At 34.0% G+C, this 19,336-nt stretch overlaps 1 protein-coding gene across 1 annotated transcript in view; it reads left to right on the top strand.

Annotated features, from left to right (window-relative positions):
- LOC141402034 (uncharacterized) overlaps positions 1-19,127 on the top strand; it is a 1,128,858-nt gene extending 1,109,731 nt beyond the window's left edge. The window contains exon 18 of the mRNA XM_073982660.1: positions 14,340-19,127. Coding sequence (XP_073838761.1) covers positions 14,340-16,103 — 1,764 coding nt within the window. The 3' untranslated portion in view covers positions 16,104-19,127. The remainder of the gene's footprint in view (positions 1-14,339) is intronic.
- The last annotated feature ends 209 nt before the right edge of the window (positions 19,128-19,336 follow it).

The following is a 19,336-nucleotide window of genomic DNA, read 5'->3' as shown; positions in this document are numbered from 1 at the left end:
ATTAATCATATATCATATTTAACTTTATTATATTATTGTAATCATTTTATTTACTATTATTTATTTTCTGATTTTTTTTATATACTTTTGTTCTTTTGTTGCGTGGAAACTGTGAAGAGCATTACAATTAAACGTGAAAAGGGGTACTTACGATAATTCTTGGACTCATTACATGTCCGTATGAAGCAAAAATCCATCTAACTGAGCTCAATTAGGTAGGAGATTAAAGTGTTTAGTAAGCTAGGTCTCTATTGACTTTTTCTTGCCCCATCGCATGACGATTGTAGGTTCTGTCTAAGATAACTATTTAACGTAACGCTCGATTTTAAAGCTGTAAGAGAATAATAACAACTTGATTGGATGCCTACATGGCCCTTTACTGATAATTATGTTTTCTTTTAAGTTTTCTTTCAAATAAAAGTATGATTTGTGTACCATTAATAATGAACATGAAGTGATTTGGTAATTTGGGAGGGAATATGGTCGTGTGAGGGATAAGTTAGGATGGATGGGGTTAAGGGGTCCATATAGATGAGGATGGGGATATTTGGACCATGGTAGGGTGGGCCGAGTGGGGGTCTTGAACACCAAGAGACCTATATCTCGAAGAATGTTCTCTGTGTGTGTAGTGTTATATGTTTATTCGTGTATTTGTTTATTTTTTTTGCTGTTAGACCAGTGGCTGACCCAGCAGGTTGAGAACTCGCCCTGAGGACTCCGAGTAGCCGGAAACGATGGTCAGCGAGCCGTGGTCATAACAATTTAACCGAATTTACCGATCCAATTGACTGGAATTATTCTTGAATAGATCCTAGAATTCACAAATTTCGTTGGTTTGTTGGTTGGTTGGTTTCCTTGGTTGCGATTTTGAATTAACTGCAACATGTTAAGGGTAATGTTTCTATACATAGTTTCGTAAACATTTTTTTTGTTGCATGCATTTTGTCTGGTCTTTATTACTTTATGTCTTTGCAAATTGTATGAAAACGTAAACACATATTTTGACATCTTGAATATTTTTCGGCCAAAATTAAGTTGTTGTTGTGCTACTTATGTGACCTGGTAAATAGGTATTGCAACAACCATATAAGAAAAATGTAAGTGAAGCCAAGTTTTCTTTGAAGTTTTCATGTAGTTGTTTTAAGCGCTTAAGGTAGAAACACAATGAAATACGCCGCTTTGTTCACGCTCAGTTTCATGTAAAAGATTAAAGGCCAAGTACTACCTAATTCAAATTCTACCGAATTCATTTGAATTAGGTAGTACTTGGCCTTTAATCTTGTACATGAAACTGAGCGTGAAAAAGCGGCGTATTTCATTGTGTTTCTACCTTTAAGGCCTCGGCACATACGGTCCGTCGAGTGTCGCATTAAAACAACCACATGAAACTTGGCATCACTTACACTTTTTTTCATGTGGTTGTTGTTTTCAACGCGTGGCGCGACTCACAACCGACCGAATGTATTTGGACCCAAAATGACATTCAACGGACCGTATGTATTTGGCCCTTAAGCACGCGGCACATACGGTCCGTTGAGCGTCGCGTTAAAACATCCACATGCAAAAACTTGGCATCACTTATAGTTTTTCATGTGGTTGTTGTTTTTATCGAGTGGCGCCACTCACAACGGACCGAATGTATTTGGCCCCAAAATGACATTCAACGGACCGATTGTATACGGCCCCTTTACTTTTCAAAATTTGGGAGTTACTATTTTTTTCCTAGCGCATATTGCCATGCATGAATTACTGATTAATTTTGTTTTACTATCTCTTATGTGCATGTACAGAATATTAAATAATTCCTTTGTTCCACAACCCTCAAGAAGCTACTAATTTTTACTACAATAACATTTTTTCCTTTATGTTATCGGAAAAAATAGTAAAAATTAGTATATTCTTGCAATTCTGGAACAGACACAATAGGTCTGTTTGTACAAGTCCAGTAACCATGGTATAAGTAAAGAGGTAGATTTAAATGAAAAAATCTATAGAATCCTTGTTTTTCCTGAATTCCTAAAACTTCAAATGCATTTTTTGAGCATTTTATAAAACACGCGAAAAATGAATGAAGTGTTAAGTTTTCTCCACATAATCGAGTTGTGAATATGATAAAATGATTGTTTCAATACAAATCTGACGAATTTCTTCCATACAAATGGTCTAAAAACAATATTCAAAATCATTGAATTCAATTGTTTTTAAAATTGTTTGGCATATTATTCAGACACCACACACATACACACTCTGTTTATATTGTTTTGAAGTTTTAGGAATACTCGAATGAAAAAATTTAAATTGACATAAAGCTTTGGCTAACCTTTCTTATTAAACCATGCCAGTAACTTCTTGTAAACGACTAAGGTCTTTTACATTGTACTGTAGAGTAAACGAACAACATCCAGTAAAATTTTTTACAAATTTTGAGTAAACGAACACTCATAATAATTTCAGACAACAGTTTTAGCATTAGCATAACAAACAAGCATACAAACAAACGTTGTTTCCATATATCAGACATAAAGCTACAACCTCTAGTCGAAAATAATTATCCTTATCTGTTCGTCAAGAAATATTCTTTACTCTTTCTCAGAAAAATTTTAGCAGTGTTTCCATAAAACGCTGTTGCCACACACGCTGCACGAAATCAACAAACAATCAATCCACAAAAGCGAATAGAATTCTGAAAAAATAATAAGGGCAAAATTACACCCAACGGGTTTTAATTTAGATTTCAATTCCGTTATACCAAAAAAAAAGCAGTTAGCACAATAAACGTTCGGGCCGTTGTTACACAGTTGAGCTTTGAAGTTTTTTTATGTTTGTGTGTTTTTGTATTGTTGTTTTCTTTTTTGGTAAACGAGATGCCATGCGGATAATTAAACGTTTCTGCTCAATTTGCCTCTTACAGGATTTATAAAACATATGTCATTTATGTTGTCAATTCCGTAGAATATCTGTTACATAATTGACGTATTTGCCCTAAATACTTGTTTTAAGTGCAAGTGTAAAGCCGAACTTACTCTATCACGGGTTTAACTAGTCTGGTGATGTGAATATTCGTAGATATTCATCGTTGGAAACATATTTTGTTATAACAAAAAAACATTATACCAAAATGCACAAAATAAATTCACAGTGTTTGATGTTTGCACAAATTTTAATTTGCTTGCGTTATTTCTTCTAGTTGAGTCTATTTACACATTAAGAAAGTATTCACAGAAATTTCTAAAAATTTATTACATTTTTCTTTTGTTAAAATTATTAAAATAATAAAACATAAAACTTTATTTTAATAACGCCTGTAATACTCTCTCAATTTTTATTTGATTTTTTTATGTGTATATCGAATTTTTTTATTTATTTTTTAATTTAAAATATATGTAACAAGGAAACTACTATTCTAACAAAACTTAAATACACACTTAAGACATCTCAAAATATAGGAACAAATAGACACACAAACGTATAAAATATTTACTAATTGGACAATTTATACAATTAGGGAACATACATTAATTAGCTCAAGAAATTAAAGATATCACATATACAATATGTTATCAATCACAGTTATAGTACATTTACGAAATCCACTCGATTTTAACTGTCAAATCCATTGCTTAAACGTCAAATGAGGTTTCATTTAAACTAAACGCAAAGAAATTGACAGTTGAAATCGAGTGGATTTCGTAAATGTAAACGTACTATTAGTGTAAAGATAGTTTACCCTAAAACGCCAGCCAGAATGAGAACATGAAGCTTTACGTTAACGCGTAAAAACAACTACCAAATTAAAAAAGTGGTTGGCAACGATTACGCTGCTTTCTTGGGGTCTTTGCTTTAATGCGTTCGCGTAATTAAGAGCAAATCACACATTCTGGCTGGCGCTTAAAGAATACGAAATATTGCTGTTAATCACATTTGTGTTAAAATTACAACACAAAAATATGCTCTTCATTGAAGTGAAAGATCGTTGTTTGTGTAATACTACTCCCTGTATTCGAACTAAACAAATTATTCTTCTGAGACATTTATTAGGGTATCGTCCATGAATATTCTCTCTACAATCGCAGGAAGGGATAAATTAGAAGTTTAAAACTTGGTTTAGACTTTACACATATAAGCACATTATCTCGATTTATTTGACATATATTGTATAAAAATGACAACTTAAGTCCACTGGATTCACTAAATCGAGGATAGTCTAAACGGGGTAGAGTCATGAAATTGATTGAAAATTTATAGTAAGTTTACATTTACGGAATCCACTCGATTTCAACTGTCAATTACATTGCTTAGACGTCAAATGAAATCCAATGGCTTTCAGACGAGTTTTCATTTGACAAATACGCAAAGGAATTGACAGTGGAAGTCAAGTGGATTTCTTAAATGTAAACCAAGCATTAGTTGATTTACGAAAAAGAGCGTATCTTATAGCATGTTTACATTAGAGCTTTTTGCAGTCACATAAATCAAGTTAAAGTCAAAATCGTGGTAATAGAGCTAGATATCATATTACAGTTTGACAGACAACAAAAGTTAGAATGTTTTTTATATCGATAAAACAACTGGTGAGATTTCTTGATTTTTTGCGGGAACATATTTTCTTGAGTCATTGGAACAACAACCACATGACAGCAACAATCTGGCTGGCGTGTTAAAGTTAAACATAATTTAACTTTTTTGCGTCAACGCGTGACATGAAAAAGGTCTACAGTTCAGAGGTAACTAGATGTAAAAATTAGTTTACTTTTAACTTTCGTAATGTCATTTCAATCACAACAATGTATTTTGACAGTCAGATTTTGTTTACATAAAACAGGGTGCTTAAACCAAAACAATGATCTTTCACCATGTGATAACAATTTTTCTAATTTGTATTATAAAATAACAACCAACTTTCAACAAACAAATTATAATGTGTATTCTTGTTTATTTCTTTGTCTCTTTGCCTCTTTATTGTCGTGTTTTCCCCCACACACCAAATGGCCAAATTAAATGTCAAAATCAACACACATCAACAACTGAACGTCAACAAAAACCACAAAAATACAACACTGTTTTAAATGTTTCATTATACCATGTTTACACCATATTATTTTATTAAATGTTTATTTCGGTTTTATATTACCTCACGAAACCTTTATTTCCTTCGATGTATTTCTTCATTTTGTGTACCTTTGTGGCTTTTCTTCTGACTGTATTGTCCTTCTTGTCTTGTCTTCTTCCTTGGTGTATAACCCCCGGCAATTGAAATCTGTGCACACACATACGCATACGCCCATAGAGTGTACCCGTTCTAAGTACATTTGGCAGTCATCATGCTGCGTAGCGCGAGGCCTTAAATCGCAATTCCATATCATCGGCGGGTACAATAACGGCCACGGCTGCTAGCAGTCATACACCATCGAGTACACCACCTTTGCCACCGTTGCCAACTTCTTTTGTAGCCATCAAATGTAATAGCAACAAGAATGGTAGTGAAACCACCAATAGCAAGAACAAATCGAGTGGCTCCAAATCTAGCCAACAGCAGCAACATACACCACCACCACTACCACAAAAGAACTCCTCCGCTTCATCGAACCAGCATTTTAACTCCTTGGATCATCGTGACAGCCAGCACTATTATCATCATCAACAGCAACAACAGCCCTATATACTGAGGACCAACACCTTGGATAGACGCCATAAAGGTAGCTCTGGCCCAGGAAGCCTGGGTATAGACTGCTCTGCTGACTATAATCAAATAAATCCCCACTATTTACAAACCTTTGATAGCCTCGATCATTATAGTGTGGCCAATTTACATTATCGCTCTCAGTCTAAATCACAAATCTATGGTCCTGGCCAGGGAAGTGCTGGTGGCGGTAGTACTGGCAGCGGTGGCACTGGCAGCAGCAGCAATGAAACTATGGGCAACTATCACACCAATCCAACATTGCCACAACATGCACACCAACAACAGCAATATTTTGAAAATCATTATCATCCCTCACAGAAATTTAACAACAACTCATCCTCTTCAGCTTCCGGACATGGTCATCACAGTTTGAAACATGCCAAAACCCATCATAAGACACCAAAACATTTGAGTAAATCGCAAAAGTCCATTACCGACAATGGCAGCGGTACAGCACAGACACAAACCACCACACATAGCAACACAACCACCACCAACAACAGCACAGTAGGGGCACACAATCATAATGCACAGCAAATACACAGCGGTGGCGGCGGGAAATCTTCTTCATCATCAAGTGGAGGTAGTAAAAGTAAAAAATCAGCAGTAGCATCATCGAATTCATCGGCAGCAACGGCGGTAGTAATAACAGCTTCAATGGGTAATGGCAAACATTTGAGCCATTGTAATAACTCATCGGCCAATAGCCAATATACCAGTTCCAGTGATAGTTTACCACAATTTGATAATAATTATTATTAAAAAAAAAACTAAGCAACAGCCACAACAATAATAAAAATTAATTATTGTTTTAAAGAAAGAAACAACTAATAGAAAACATAAATTTATGAAATTAAAAAATTAAAAACAAAACATAAGTTTAATCATACCCTAGAAATAGGTAATGCCAATGGTCAAAACATTGGAGACTTGTAAGAAAAAATATTGCCAGGCGAAATTTATAAAACATAAAATTGATTAAAAAACATCAGTTATAACAGAATTTGACCACTGTGACCGTAGTTCATATAAAAAATAATAAAAACAACAAAAAGTTGGAAAATGCATGCTAGGTGTTATATATTTAGTTATAAGTAACCAATAAAATCAAAACTATAATTATTATAAGTCTATGTTTAAATTTATGTATGTCAAAAGTAAACCAAATATTTTATCCATTATATAAACAATGTTTATATTATGAATTTAATAATTAATTAGCAACTTTGAAGTATTTAATTTCATGTTTGTTTTATGACAAAAAATATCACAAAAGAGTTGCTAATTACGTATGTATGTATATGTAAACGTGGTTTAACGTTTCCCGTCTTGAATGACATGATTTGTGGTACACAGTTTTTGGGTAGTTGGGGGGAGCCCTTTTCTCCTCTCTTGGAAAATCGATTATCTTGTGATCGATTTTCGAGTTTGCTCATAGATTGTTGACACGGTGGTTTTACACTTTTGGCAGTTTCAAAAGAAAACTCGAAAAACGACGAATAGTAGATTATAATCGACTTTCTGCGGTTATGAAAAAGTCGAGTCTTAAGACAACTGAAATAAGGTCTGTTCGATAACCCAAAAGTTTTTACAAAGTAATTTAATATTAGGTCTGTTCGATAACTCCAAAGTTTCTACAAATTTGTACAAACTTTTACAAAATATTATTGGATAACAAACTTGTTCAGTTAAAGAGAAATGAGAACGACTTGCAAGTAGTTGCAAGAACTTACAAGTACTTTTTACTTGCGAAGTTATCGAACAGGCCTATTATTTCAAATTGTTTACAAATTTTGATACTAAAATTTTTTGTTGCAGCAATTGAACATCTACCTTGTTTATTGTGATACGTGAAAAGTGTTGCAACTTTTTTAGGCAAAAACAGGGTGGCAAGGCAAATTTATATAAGGTATATTCATGAATTACAACAACTAAAAAATTTACAAATACAACAATTGGTCGGTTCCAGTACGCAAGAATCTACTAATTTTTACTACTTTTTTCGATAACATAAAGGAAAAAATCTTATCGTAGTAAAAAATAGTAACTTCTTGCAGGTTCTGGAACAGAGCAATTGTTGTTATTGAAAATTAATTGTCAAAGCAAATATTGAATAATAGGGTCGTTCCAAATTTTTTTTCAGGAGAACATAAATACATTTTTAAAATGAAAATATAACGCATTCAGAACTCTCGTAGGTAATTTTTATTACACGTTTAGGATGAAAAGCAGTATTTTATGGTAACAAATTTCGAAGTTTCAAATTTCATGAGTTTGATTTTGAAAACTAAATTTACAAAAAAAAAAAAATAAGAATACAGCTGATTGTCACTTCTACCTTATATAAATATGCCTTGCAGGGTGGTATCATGAGTACTGTGATTTTGATTCCGCGCGAAATCACGAAACGCCTTGGAAATCACGAAACGACACCGAATGTAAACCAAGCATTACATTTATTCTATCCCGATAGACTGGTTTATTATGTATCAAGGTGTGTTCCATGATATCCGTGAGAATATTAACGTAACGACAGGATTCAATTATGGGTCACCCATAAAATCGAAAACACAATCAACGTTTGAGTAAAGTATTTGCTTTTACCAGAAATATCTCAAAACTTTACTCAAACGTTGAATGCAATGAATAAGATGAACCAATAATACAACAACAAGAGTTTTTTATTGAAAGTACTTCAGGCTGTCATAATTTTTGTTTAACAACAACCACATGAATAAAGTGTAAGTAATGCCAAGTTTGTTCCTGAAGTTTTCATGTGGTTCTTAGAACGCGACACTCAACGGACCGTAATTGCCGAGGCCTTAAATTACAAAAACAATGAATTTGAAGGATTGGGTGAAATCAGCATGCCTTGTCGGTTCACCTTATGTATTGCACAATGGGGGATCACTTCGGACCGATTATGCCGAGCGCTTAAGACCGCGGCACATACGGTCCGTTGAGCGTCGCGTTACAACAACCATTTGAAAACTTCAAGAACAAACTTGGCATCATTTACATTTTTTTCATGTGGTTGTTGTATTAAACGGACCGTATGTGCCGCGGCCTTTAAGGGGTGAAATGCATACGGTCCGTTGAGTGTCGCGTTACAACAGCCACATGAAAATGTCAAGAACAAACTTGGCATCACTTACAAATTTTTCATGTGGTTGTTTTTCTTAACGCGCAAGAAAATAATTATTTTACTAGTGATTTCTCCTGGTCCATCTAATACTACCTCCACTAGTTTCCTGTCTGGTAGTGTAGCTAGTTATTCTACTAGCATTCGGGTCCACAATTTCATTCAGTGGTTCCCTTAATCCAGGTAGTTAATCTAATAGCAATTCATCCAGTTCCACAGTTTCATTCAATGCTTCCTCTACTAATTTCCAATCTAGTATTACTGCTAGTAATCCTACTAGCCCCCATACCTATGGTACTTCGGCTAGCATTCAGTTTCTTGAAATGAATAATAGGAGGAGGCAATACGCAAACACAGAAAATTCACATCAACATAATTTCAGGGAAGCCCATAGCACAACAACGGTTTGTTAAGAGCAGCCGAACTATCCATTGTGACAGCACTTGATGTGTCCAAGGCGTTTGACACGGCCCACTATTCCATGCAAAGCCTTCGTTGATTAAAATGGGAGTACTGTAAGGCGTAATGCTGTCTCCAATTTTATTCAACATCTATCTTCATCTATCTTCATCGGTGGTAGCTACTGATATGCAATTTGTTATTAAAAAACCCTCTTTAAATTTCAGTTGTGTTTCGAAATGTTGTGATTGCTCAATTTCATTTACGAGATAAATATTTATACAATTGTTAAAATGTTTTATTAAACGTTGTTGAAAATTTAATACATTGAATACGTGATATAATGTTTTTCAGTTGTTTTCACTGTGATGGAGATATTTGATATTTTATTAAGGTTGACAAGAATAATTTTGCACAGAATAAATTAATTTTAAAATCATAATGGATATAGTTGAATCAGACCAATACATTTGTATCTTTTAAGTTACACGTTGTTGCTTGGTCGATGATCCAAACCTTTTTGATGCAGATTCACATTTTAATTAGTTTTTCTCTGTAATCATAGTCACAAATAAATAGTGGTACTCAATGGGTATTGTCATATAAAAATAATACATACATTCGTAGTACATGTCCTTCTTAACATATTTACGCGCATACCTATTTGCATAAGGTATAGAGCTAATAGTGTCAGAAAACATGCAATGGGCCGAACGGTCGGTCGGTCGTTCAGGCAACACGCAACACAACTAATTGAATTTTAAACTACGTTTAATTTAATTAAAAGTTTGTCACGTAATTAACTGTTAATGCTAATTAACGTTTATTGACATTTGCACGTACATACATATGTATGTGTATGTGTGGATATGAAATATATAAGTGGGTAAGTAGTAGGATAGGCCATTTACCAGTTCAACCTATCGATACCTTCTTGGAATTGATTACGAGTAGAGCAATCATTGACATGTCATTTAAATGCTTATTTACCGTCATTGTGGACTTGACATATGTATACGGGTCAGCATGTGAATTATTTAAGGGTTTCTTTTTAACCATAATAATCAGGTCTTTAAGCCAATAATTGTTGTGGTTATTAGCGTGATTGGTATTTTGAGAAGATAATTATTAATTGAATTTTAATGGAAAAAGGACATTCAACTGCCACTATAACAGTAATATTATTGTATGGTCACTTTAGAAATTTCATATACCCACAGTAGGTAGAACATGACGCTCTTACATTCAGGGTCTTAGGTTAGTGCACCACGTTGGGCGCCATAATGTTACATGCGTTTTTTTAGGGGCACCATAAGTCGCGGTCCACACTAGAGTGATTTCAACTAAAAATTTCACGAAATTATGCGTCCCTAGATCGAGTTCCCTAGTCCCGGGCCACACTAAGAGTAATTTCACATAAATTTTGACATGAAAGTAAAAGAAAATGTGAAATAAAAGGGTCTGTTTGTTTCATACGAATATTGCGACAAAGCAAAATTGCAGAACATTTGAAACCGTGTACACTAGTTTCTTGAAATTATGTGTTTTTCTCAAAAAGGCAAAGTTTCATGTCAAAACTCGATATAAGAACGCATAATTTCATGAAATTTTTTCATTGAAATCACTCTAGTGTGGACCGAGTCTACAGAAACTTTCAATCAGCTGTTGCTATGACTTCCCCGTAACTTATGCTTGGTTTACATTTACGAAATCCACTCGATTTTAACTGTCAATTCCTTTGCATATACGTCAAATGAAAACTCATCTGAAAACCATTGGATTTCATTTGACGTTTAAGCAATGGAATTGGCAGTTGAAATCGAGTGGATTTCGTAAATGTAAACTTACTATTAAGCTGAAAACAAACCCAACGATTGGGTAAAGTTTTGTGTCGTTTTGGCCGTTTTTACACTGTTGGGCATGATGCCGAAAAATTCAAATTCATTTGAAATATATGCCGGCAAACAGATCAACGCTGGACTTTGCTGTTGTTGTTTTTTTTCTCAACGCCCAACTCAAAACTTTACTCAAACGTTGGATGTGTTTTCAGCATTATTGTAACTTGTTTAGTATAATTTAAGATAAGGTATATACTTAAGTATTAGTATATTATATATAGTGCAAATTTAAGATTATTTGTATAGTATAGCTAATAGGAAACATGCAAGTACTGCTAAACGTTGAAACATTTATTCTGAATATCGTGCAATAAAGTTCAATCTTGATTTAATTGAAGTAAAACTTAAAAGAATATACCTCGATAATGAACATCAGTGTAAACGTAGCCTATTGAATGACAACACTGTAACGCCATATTTACATTAGAGCTTTTCTCAGGTTAAAGCTATGTTTACATTTACGAAATCCACTCGATTTCATCCGTCAAATCCATAGGTTAAACGTCAAATGAAATCCAATGGATTTCAGATTAGATTTCATTTGACGTTTGAGCTATGGAATTGACAGATGAAATCGAGTGGATTTCGTAAATGTAAACTTAGCATAAGCCTCTTTATGAGGATTTATTTGGCTGATTTGGCAATTTAATACCACTGGGTTTGCTATATGTAAACGTAAACGAGCATAGACTAAAGCTGAAAACACATCCAACGTTTGAGTAAAGTTTTGTGTCGTTTTGGCCGTTTGTACACTGTTCGGCGTGATGCCGAAAAATTCAAATTTATTTCAAATATATGCCGGCAAACATATCTACGCTGGACTTTGGTGTCGGCGTCGCCCTGTTGTTGTTTTTTTTTTCAACGCCCAACACAAAACTTTACTCAAACGTTGGATGTGTTTTCAGCTTAAGCGTACTGTAAGACCAGCTGATTTCACCAAGACCAGTTGATTTCAAATTCATTGTTATTGCGAATTAATTGTATGAAAACGTGAACAAAATGTTGACAGCTTAAAGCACTTTCAATAAAAACAGCCTTGTTGTAGTTTCTGGTATGCCTTATTAATTGCATCATGGTCTAAATCATCATGAAATAATAAGGTGTCGTAAAACGCTAACTTCTTGGTTTCAATCTGTCAAATTTATTGTTATTGTGAATTAATTGTATGAAAAGGTAACCCTGCGTTTACGAATTACAGGACAGTTGACTTCATGTATTGATTGTCAAAATCCCACAACTTGCCTGTGTGACGTAGGCGTCCAGACAACTGTGAAAACAGTTGTAAAATTATGAATGAAAATCACCGATTTCTTTTTGTTTTCCGTTCACATATTTTGTTTTGTACATATTCTTTTGTTTTCAGCACATTTGAATTATCATCTCACTTCTTTTTCACAAATATGTCAAAAATTTGTCAACCCGGCTGTCTGTGAAAAACTGATGGACAGCTGAGAGACAAACGACAAATGTATGCATGTGTTAGTAAATCAAAGTTGTATTTGAAGACAAACTGTCTGGTGTAAACGCCTAGTAAACACTTTGACAGCTTGAAGAATTTTCTTGATATTTTTGTCTTGTTGTTGTTCTACTTACGTGACCTGTTAAATAGATATTGTTAATAAGGTGAAACAAAAACTACGTCATGGTCTAAATGTACTGTTATAGTACATTTAGGAAATCGAGTGGATTTCAACCATGGTAGAACAAATACAAGGTAAAGTTAATACTACAACAAATACAACTCGAACAACAACCACAAAGGAATTTGTTTTTGTTTGTAAACCTTAGTGTCAACGTAAATGTAAACAAAACAAGGAAATGTCTATAAATTATTGGAATTTAAAAACTAATAATTTTTCACATTTGATTGAATATTTTGGAAAACATGAATGAAAACTCATTAGATTTTCAATTTGAATGTTTCCATATCATTCCACTAAATGCATAATTTCTCGCAGAAAGTAGAATACTTGCAAAAATGTTTCGGGTCGCTGGTAATTCATTGAAAAAAGAGAAGCTGTTTCAATCATTTGCTTTTGAAAACAAAAAAGCACATGTTTATTAGGGCTTTATTCTTTTCAAGTTTAACAAAATACCACACATATTAACAAATATTGTACCGCCTCTATAAGCGGTGTTTTAGTGTGCGGCATGTCGGTTGGACCTGGAGGAGGTTACATGTCAATGATATGAAGCCGTCTTTATGGGAAATAGTTTTTTTTTCTGATGAATAAATTTGTTCTTGAAAAATATATATCCCTAATATACATTGAACATAGAAATAAATACATAAAATGTCGAATGGAATTTGACACTAACACTACAACCCAGTTCAGTCAGCTGGGTATTGCTGCTACCTTTTCTTGTTCTACCATGGATTTCAACTATCAATTCCTTTGTGTATACACTAAATGAAATCTCATCTGAAATCCATTGGATTTCATTTGACGTTTAAGCAATGGTATTGACAGTTGATATCTAGTGGATTTCGTAATTGTAAACCTAGCATTAATCAGCTCATCACGGGCCGTATTTACACAATTAACATTTAGGCTACGTTTACATTTGAGCTTATTATATGCTTTCCTTCAGTAAATCAATATGATGGTACCAAATTGTACCGATATTTCAATACAACTCTATTAAGGCCGCGGCACATACGGTCCGTTGAGCGTCGCGTTACAACAACCAAATGAAAAATTCAAGAACAAACTTGGCATCACTGACACTTTTTTCATGTGGTTGTTGTTATCAACGCGTGAAGCGACGCACAACGGACCGTATGTGCCGGGGCCATTAATGCAGTAGAATCGCTATAATTCGTATAAGCTGTCGGTCCCTTGAATCCATTTCCTTCGCATTTTAACCCCGCTAAATCGAAAACCTCGATAATTCGTACAAAATTACCGGTCCCTTGGATTACGAATTATCGAGACTGTACTGAATAAGTGTAGAAAAAGCTTAAGATGTCTAAACCAGAAACGTTTATACCTAAAAATTATTTTAATATTAACTAATTTTATTTTCTTATTAAAACTTTAATTTCATTTGTTTCTTTTTATGTTCAACTTTGGTTGCGAATTATCTGCATACGCTTCACTATTGACATTGACACTTGATTGGAACAAAAAACACACTACAAAAATACACTTTGAAAAAACAACTACAAAACAACACACGATTACATCAAAAAATCTATACGCTTTTCTGCGAGTAGTTTGTAAAACCCCCCACCGCAGCCACTACAAGGACCACAATTGTTAATCGTTCCTTTGATGAAATGGGCAATGTTATGTGGCAACAAGAAGCTGCCGAATTTGTTGAACAATATCCTCAGCGTAGACGTCCGAAGGCGGCAGCTCTACTGTTAAGGCAAAGTGCCTCAGCAGGAACCCTATATCGTAAACCGGAAACTGTTATACCAACTCTGAATAAACGTGCAAGTGGTGGAGAACTTTTAACGCCACAGCATAGACATCAACGGGATTTGTTCAGCGGCGATTTAGGTATACCCGATGTTAATAGTCATGTCGGTAGTGTGGTACACACTTTCGAAACTATGGCTATGCAGCGTCAATTGGCCGAGAGGCAAAGAATTCAACGCGAACGGGAACATAGTAAGTATCTGATGGAATTGCTTGCAATGCAGGCTGCAGCGGCTGCCATTGCAGCCAGTAATACAACTAATACAACACAAATTGGTGGTCCTCAGCCTACCACGACACCAACCACAACATTTAAGAGAACCTTCATATCATGCGGCACCACAAAAAGCACACCAAAGAATAACAACAATAATGGCAACACTTTAAAATTGCAACAACTTAAAAAGAAAACACAAGAGACGCGACAAAAAATCGTACAACATATTTTACAACAAAATTCAAGTACCAAAAATTCCGAGCCAGATCTTGCATCTAAATCACTAAACCAACAATTTAAGGCTTCATCTAATTCAGAGGTCTACTATCGTAACATTGATGATGACTATCGCAAGAATCTCTTTGGCACCTTGAGTGAAAGGAAGATGGCGCCATTTGAAGATTCGTTCGGCATTTCAAATACCTTTGACTCGCAAAGTTATTGTGAAAATTCTCAAATTGTAAATCAGGCTTTTGATGAAATATTTGAAGGTTATAGTGGTCTAGAAGAGGATGAGGAGGAACAGGAGGTTGACAACAATGAAGAGATTAAAGATAATCAAAGAAATAGTTTAATACCCCCTTTAGAAAATTCTCAAATGTCAAGTTTTATCAAACAATATGGGAGACCCGGTTTAACACCCAAAAAGCTTCCACCTTTATCCCATAAAAAGGGACCTCCTCCTCCACCGCCCTCAACTAAAAATAATTTATCCTTATCTGGCCACATTAAACGTAAAATAATGCCCTTTTCAGAATCCAAACAAAGATCATCCACATTTCACAATCTTGTGGAACGTCTTAGGTCACCACCACAAACGTATGCCACACCTTTTAAACATTTAAGTAACACCTCTTCAGATAATTTGATAAAACTTGATCATGTACAATCTTCCTCCTCTTCAAAATTTCTACAAAAATTCCCACCCCACTTACATTTGAATCGTGAAGTAGAGGGCCAAGAAAGCCCTGAAAATCAAGATCAAGATTTTCTAAGAGGTTCGACGCTATCTCAATCCTTTGTTCGCCATTTAAAGGTACACAAAGCCTCTAAAGGCAAAGCCCCTGCGCCACCAACTCTTCAGTTATCGAATCAACAACAACCACAAACACAATCGGCCAAACATCAAATGAAAACCAGTGAAGCTCTTCGACAAGTTCTGTTATTTTCTAGAAAATCTAAATCGTCTGGAGAACTATTGCCACACTGCGATGTGTATAGTACAGTGGAACCACGTAAGTATTATCGTAGATTGGACGAAAATGCTGAACAGAATAAGGGATGTTGTTTTATTGATGGAGCAGGTAATCTTAGAAATCAACCATCAGCAGAGATTTAAAAAAAACATGTTATTAAGAACTTTATTTAGATGATAAGCGTAGTAATACTATGTTTACATTTACGAAATCCACTCGATTTCATCTGTCAATACCTTTGTGTATACGTCAAATGAAAACTCATCTAAAATCGATTGGATTTCATTTGACCTTTGAGCAATGGAATTGACAGTGGAAATCGAGTGGATTTCGTAAATGTAAACATAGTATAAGTCAACCGCCGAGTCTGATGTTTGCTCAATTTTTTTATATTTAAGAAGGCTCATATAAAATTTAATTTGGTGATGTTCCGGAGGTGTGCCCGCTTTTTAGATCCTTCTAATCACAATAGAATCATCAGAATTAACGTTTGGGCCGTTGTTACACTGTTGAGCGTTAATGCCGAAAAGTTCTCAACGCTTAAGCTGAAAACAGATACAACGTTTGATTAAGGTTTTGTGTCGTTTTGGCCGTGTTTACACTGTTTGGCATGATGCCGAAAAATTCAAATTCATTTGAAATATATGCCGACAAACAGATAAACGCTGGACTTTGGTATCGTCGTCGCCCTGTTGTTGTTGTTTTTTTCTCGACGCCCAACGCAAAACTTTAATCAAACGTTGTATCTGTTTTCAGCTTTATGGGTATTTTACACAATATTTTTTTATATATGGGTTGTCATTTTTTATATACAAAATATATATGCAAAATGACAACACATATGTAAAATAACATATCATGTAAAGTTTAGTGTTGGTGTTATTTCCTCCTTGTGGTTGTTGTCAACGATTAACGCAAATTCTTATTCAAACATTTATTATGTTTTCATCTGTTAAGCTGAAAACACATACAACGTTTGGGTAAAGTTTTCTGTCGTTTTGACCGTTTTTACACCGTTGGGCATGATGCCGAAAAATTCAAATTCATTTGAAATATATGCCGACAAACAGATAAACGCTGGACTTTGGTATCGGCGTCGCCCTGTTGTTGTTGTTTTTTTCTCAACGTCCAACACAAAACTTTACTCAAACGTTGTATGTGTTTTCATCTTTAGGCGTTGTTTATATTAAGTTCAATTGAACAGCCCAATCTGAATCTAAACAATCTATAAATACATTTAAGGCGTTGTTTACACGATATGAAATTTTAAGTTTGAGCTGTATCTTATTGTATACATAGGCTTGTTCCTTTACGTGCAAGAATCTTCAAGTTTTACCACTTTTTACTTGAAAAGCGTTCCCTTACTTCAAGAAGCATACAATTGACACGACAGCAGTTCACAACTTTTACTACTTTTGAAACTTCTCAAATTTTTTAAAGTAAAGGAAAAGACCACCAATGTACACAAAAAGCGACAAAATATGTATATTTAATATTACACATCGTGTGAGCATAGCGTCAAAACGTTAAAGAACAACCAAATGAAAAAAGTATAAGTGATGGCAAGTTTTGTTGACAGCAATGATCTGGCTGGCGCGTTGAAGTTAAACAAAATTTAACTTTTTTGCGTCATGCAATTGCACTTAACGAACGATTCAGCCCAGAACATAAGTTGTCAACATTAGCTCTGTTCCTTTACGAGCAAGAATCCTCAAGTTTTACCACTTTTTACTCGAAAAGCGTTCCTTTACTTTTGACACCATACAATTCATATGGCAGCAGTTTACAACTTTTACTACTTTTGTCGGTTTAACAATTTTCAAATGTAAAGGAACAGACCAATTTTCATTTACCTACCAGATCAACTGCTACAGCTGTGTTTTGCCCTGACATATCGCTCATTTACTCAAAGAGTGACACATCTCAAAAAATCGAGTTTCGAGAAAAACGCGTTTTAAGTTGGCGATTGAAATTTGACTTCTCAAATTAAAAATGTTATTACGCAAAAAATAAAATAACTACTTGGACCATCTTTTGTTAAGAGCTTAACAGATATCAGTGCTAAATTTCTGTGCAAGATCAAGCATGATTTGAAGTGTTTTAGTGGTTCATAAACTCAAAAAACTTTTTCGTTGAATTATGTCAAACCCGTAGTAAATGAGCTGTATCTCGTTGAGTTTTAGAGATATCAACATGAAAATTTGACACAAGATAAAATAGAGGTCTGAGAAAAAATAGAAATTGTTAACTCAGAAAACGCATTTTTTGAGTTATGTCACTCTTTGAGTAAATGAGCGATATGTACATATATTATTCACCTTCATACAATCAAGTTTATATCAGCGTTACCTCGCTGAATTCCAATGGCATTAAAAATATAAAGCATTTATTTTACAACAATAATTTGACTGATTTTACATAACTTAACTTAAGATTTTAATTAATTAAAAATCAAGGCACATTTATATAAGGTAGATGCATGATTTACAACAACTAACAAATTTACAATAACAACATTGTTGGTATGGAAAATTTAGTGTCAAAGAAAATATTCACTAATAGGGTCCTTCTTAAAATTTTCTCAGGAAAAACATAAATACAGTTTAAAAATCCTCTAAAATAGAACAAATTTGAATCAAAATGTAAATATAAAGCATTCAGAACTGTCGTGGGTCCTTTTTACGTTTGAAATGAAACAAAGTATTTTCTGGCTGAAAATTTCGAATTTTTAAATTTCATGTGTAGACCCTATTACATTTTGAAACCCCAATTTACCAAAAAGTAAAAATACAGCCGATTGTCATTTCTATCTTCTGTAAATATGCCTTGATTAAAAACTCATTTTCGCCATTTCGTTAACCACTTTTTTGTCATTGTAAATAATAATAAGAATTTATTATTAAGATAAGCTTAGAAAATAAACAAAACAATAATAACACAAAAAAAACATAACTCAGTAACGACTGATTTTATTTGCTGAAGATTTGAAATTAAACTAAAAACTCAAATTCATTTAATATGTCCTTTCTTTTGTTTAATTTGTATTTAAGAAACTCCAACATTTTTGTAATGAAACATGAAAATCCAAGAAAAAAAGACAAACAACTCTCTACATTTTCGATAAGAAAATGAATAAACGTAAGTAGATGCATTTTGAGTGAAAAATATCCCCGCCGTAAATGGTTAAAAAATATTCAAAAAAAAAAAAAAAAAATTAAAAAAACATTACAATATAAACTTAAAACCTATATAGAAACCTATTCATTTGTAATGTATATAGTTGTGGTCCAGAACAAAAAGCGGGCACAGTTTAAACATTATACAAATATAAAACAATTTTTAGGTCTTGGATTTGACCCAATAACTTGAAATAATT

This window comes from Musca autumnalis, unplaced genomic scaffold, assembly GCF_047663935.1.
Source record: "Musca autumnalis isolate F117 unplaced genomic scaffold, ASM4766393v1 scaffold_1, whole genome shotgun sequence".
NCBI classification, from domain to species: domain Eukaryota; kingdom Metazoa; phylum Arthropoda; class Insecta; order Diptera; family Muscidae; genus Musca; species Musca autumnalis.
Note: the sequence above shows the minus strand (reverse complement) of the source record. Positions and strands in the feature narration are given on the sequence as shown.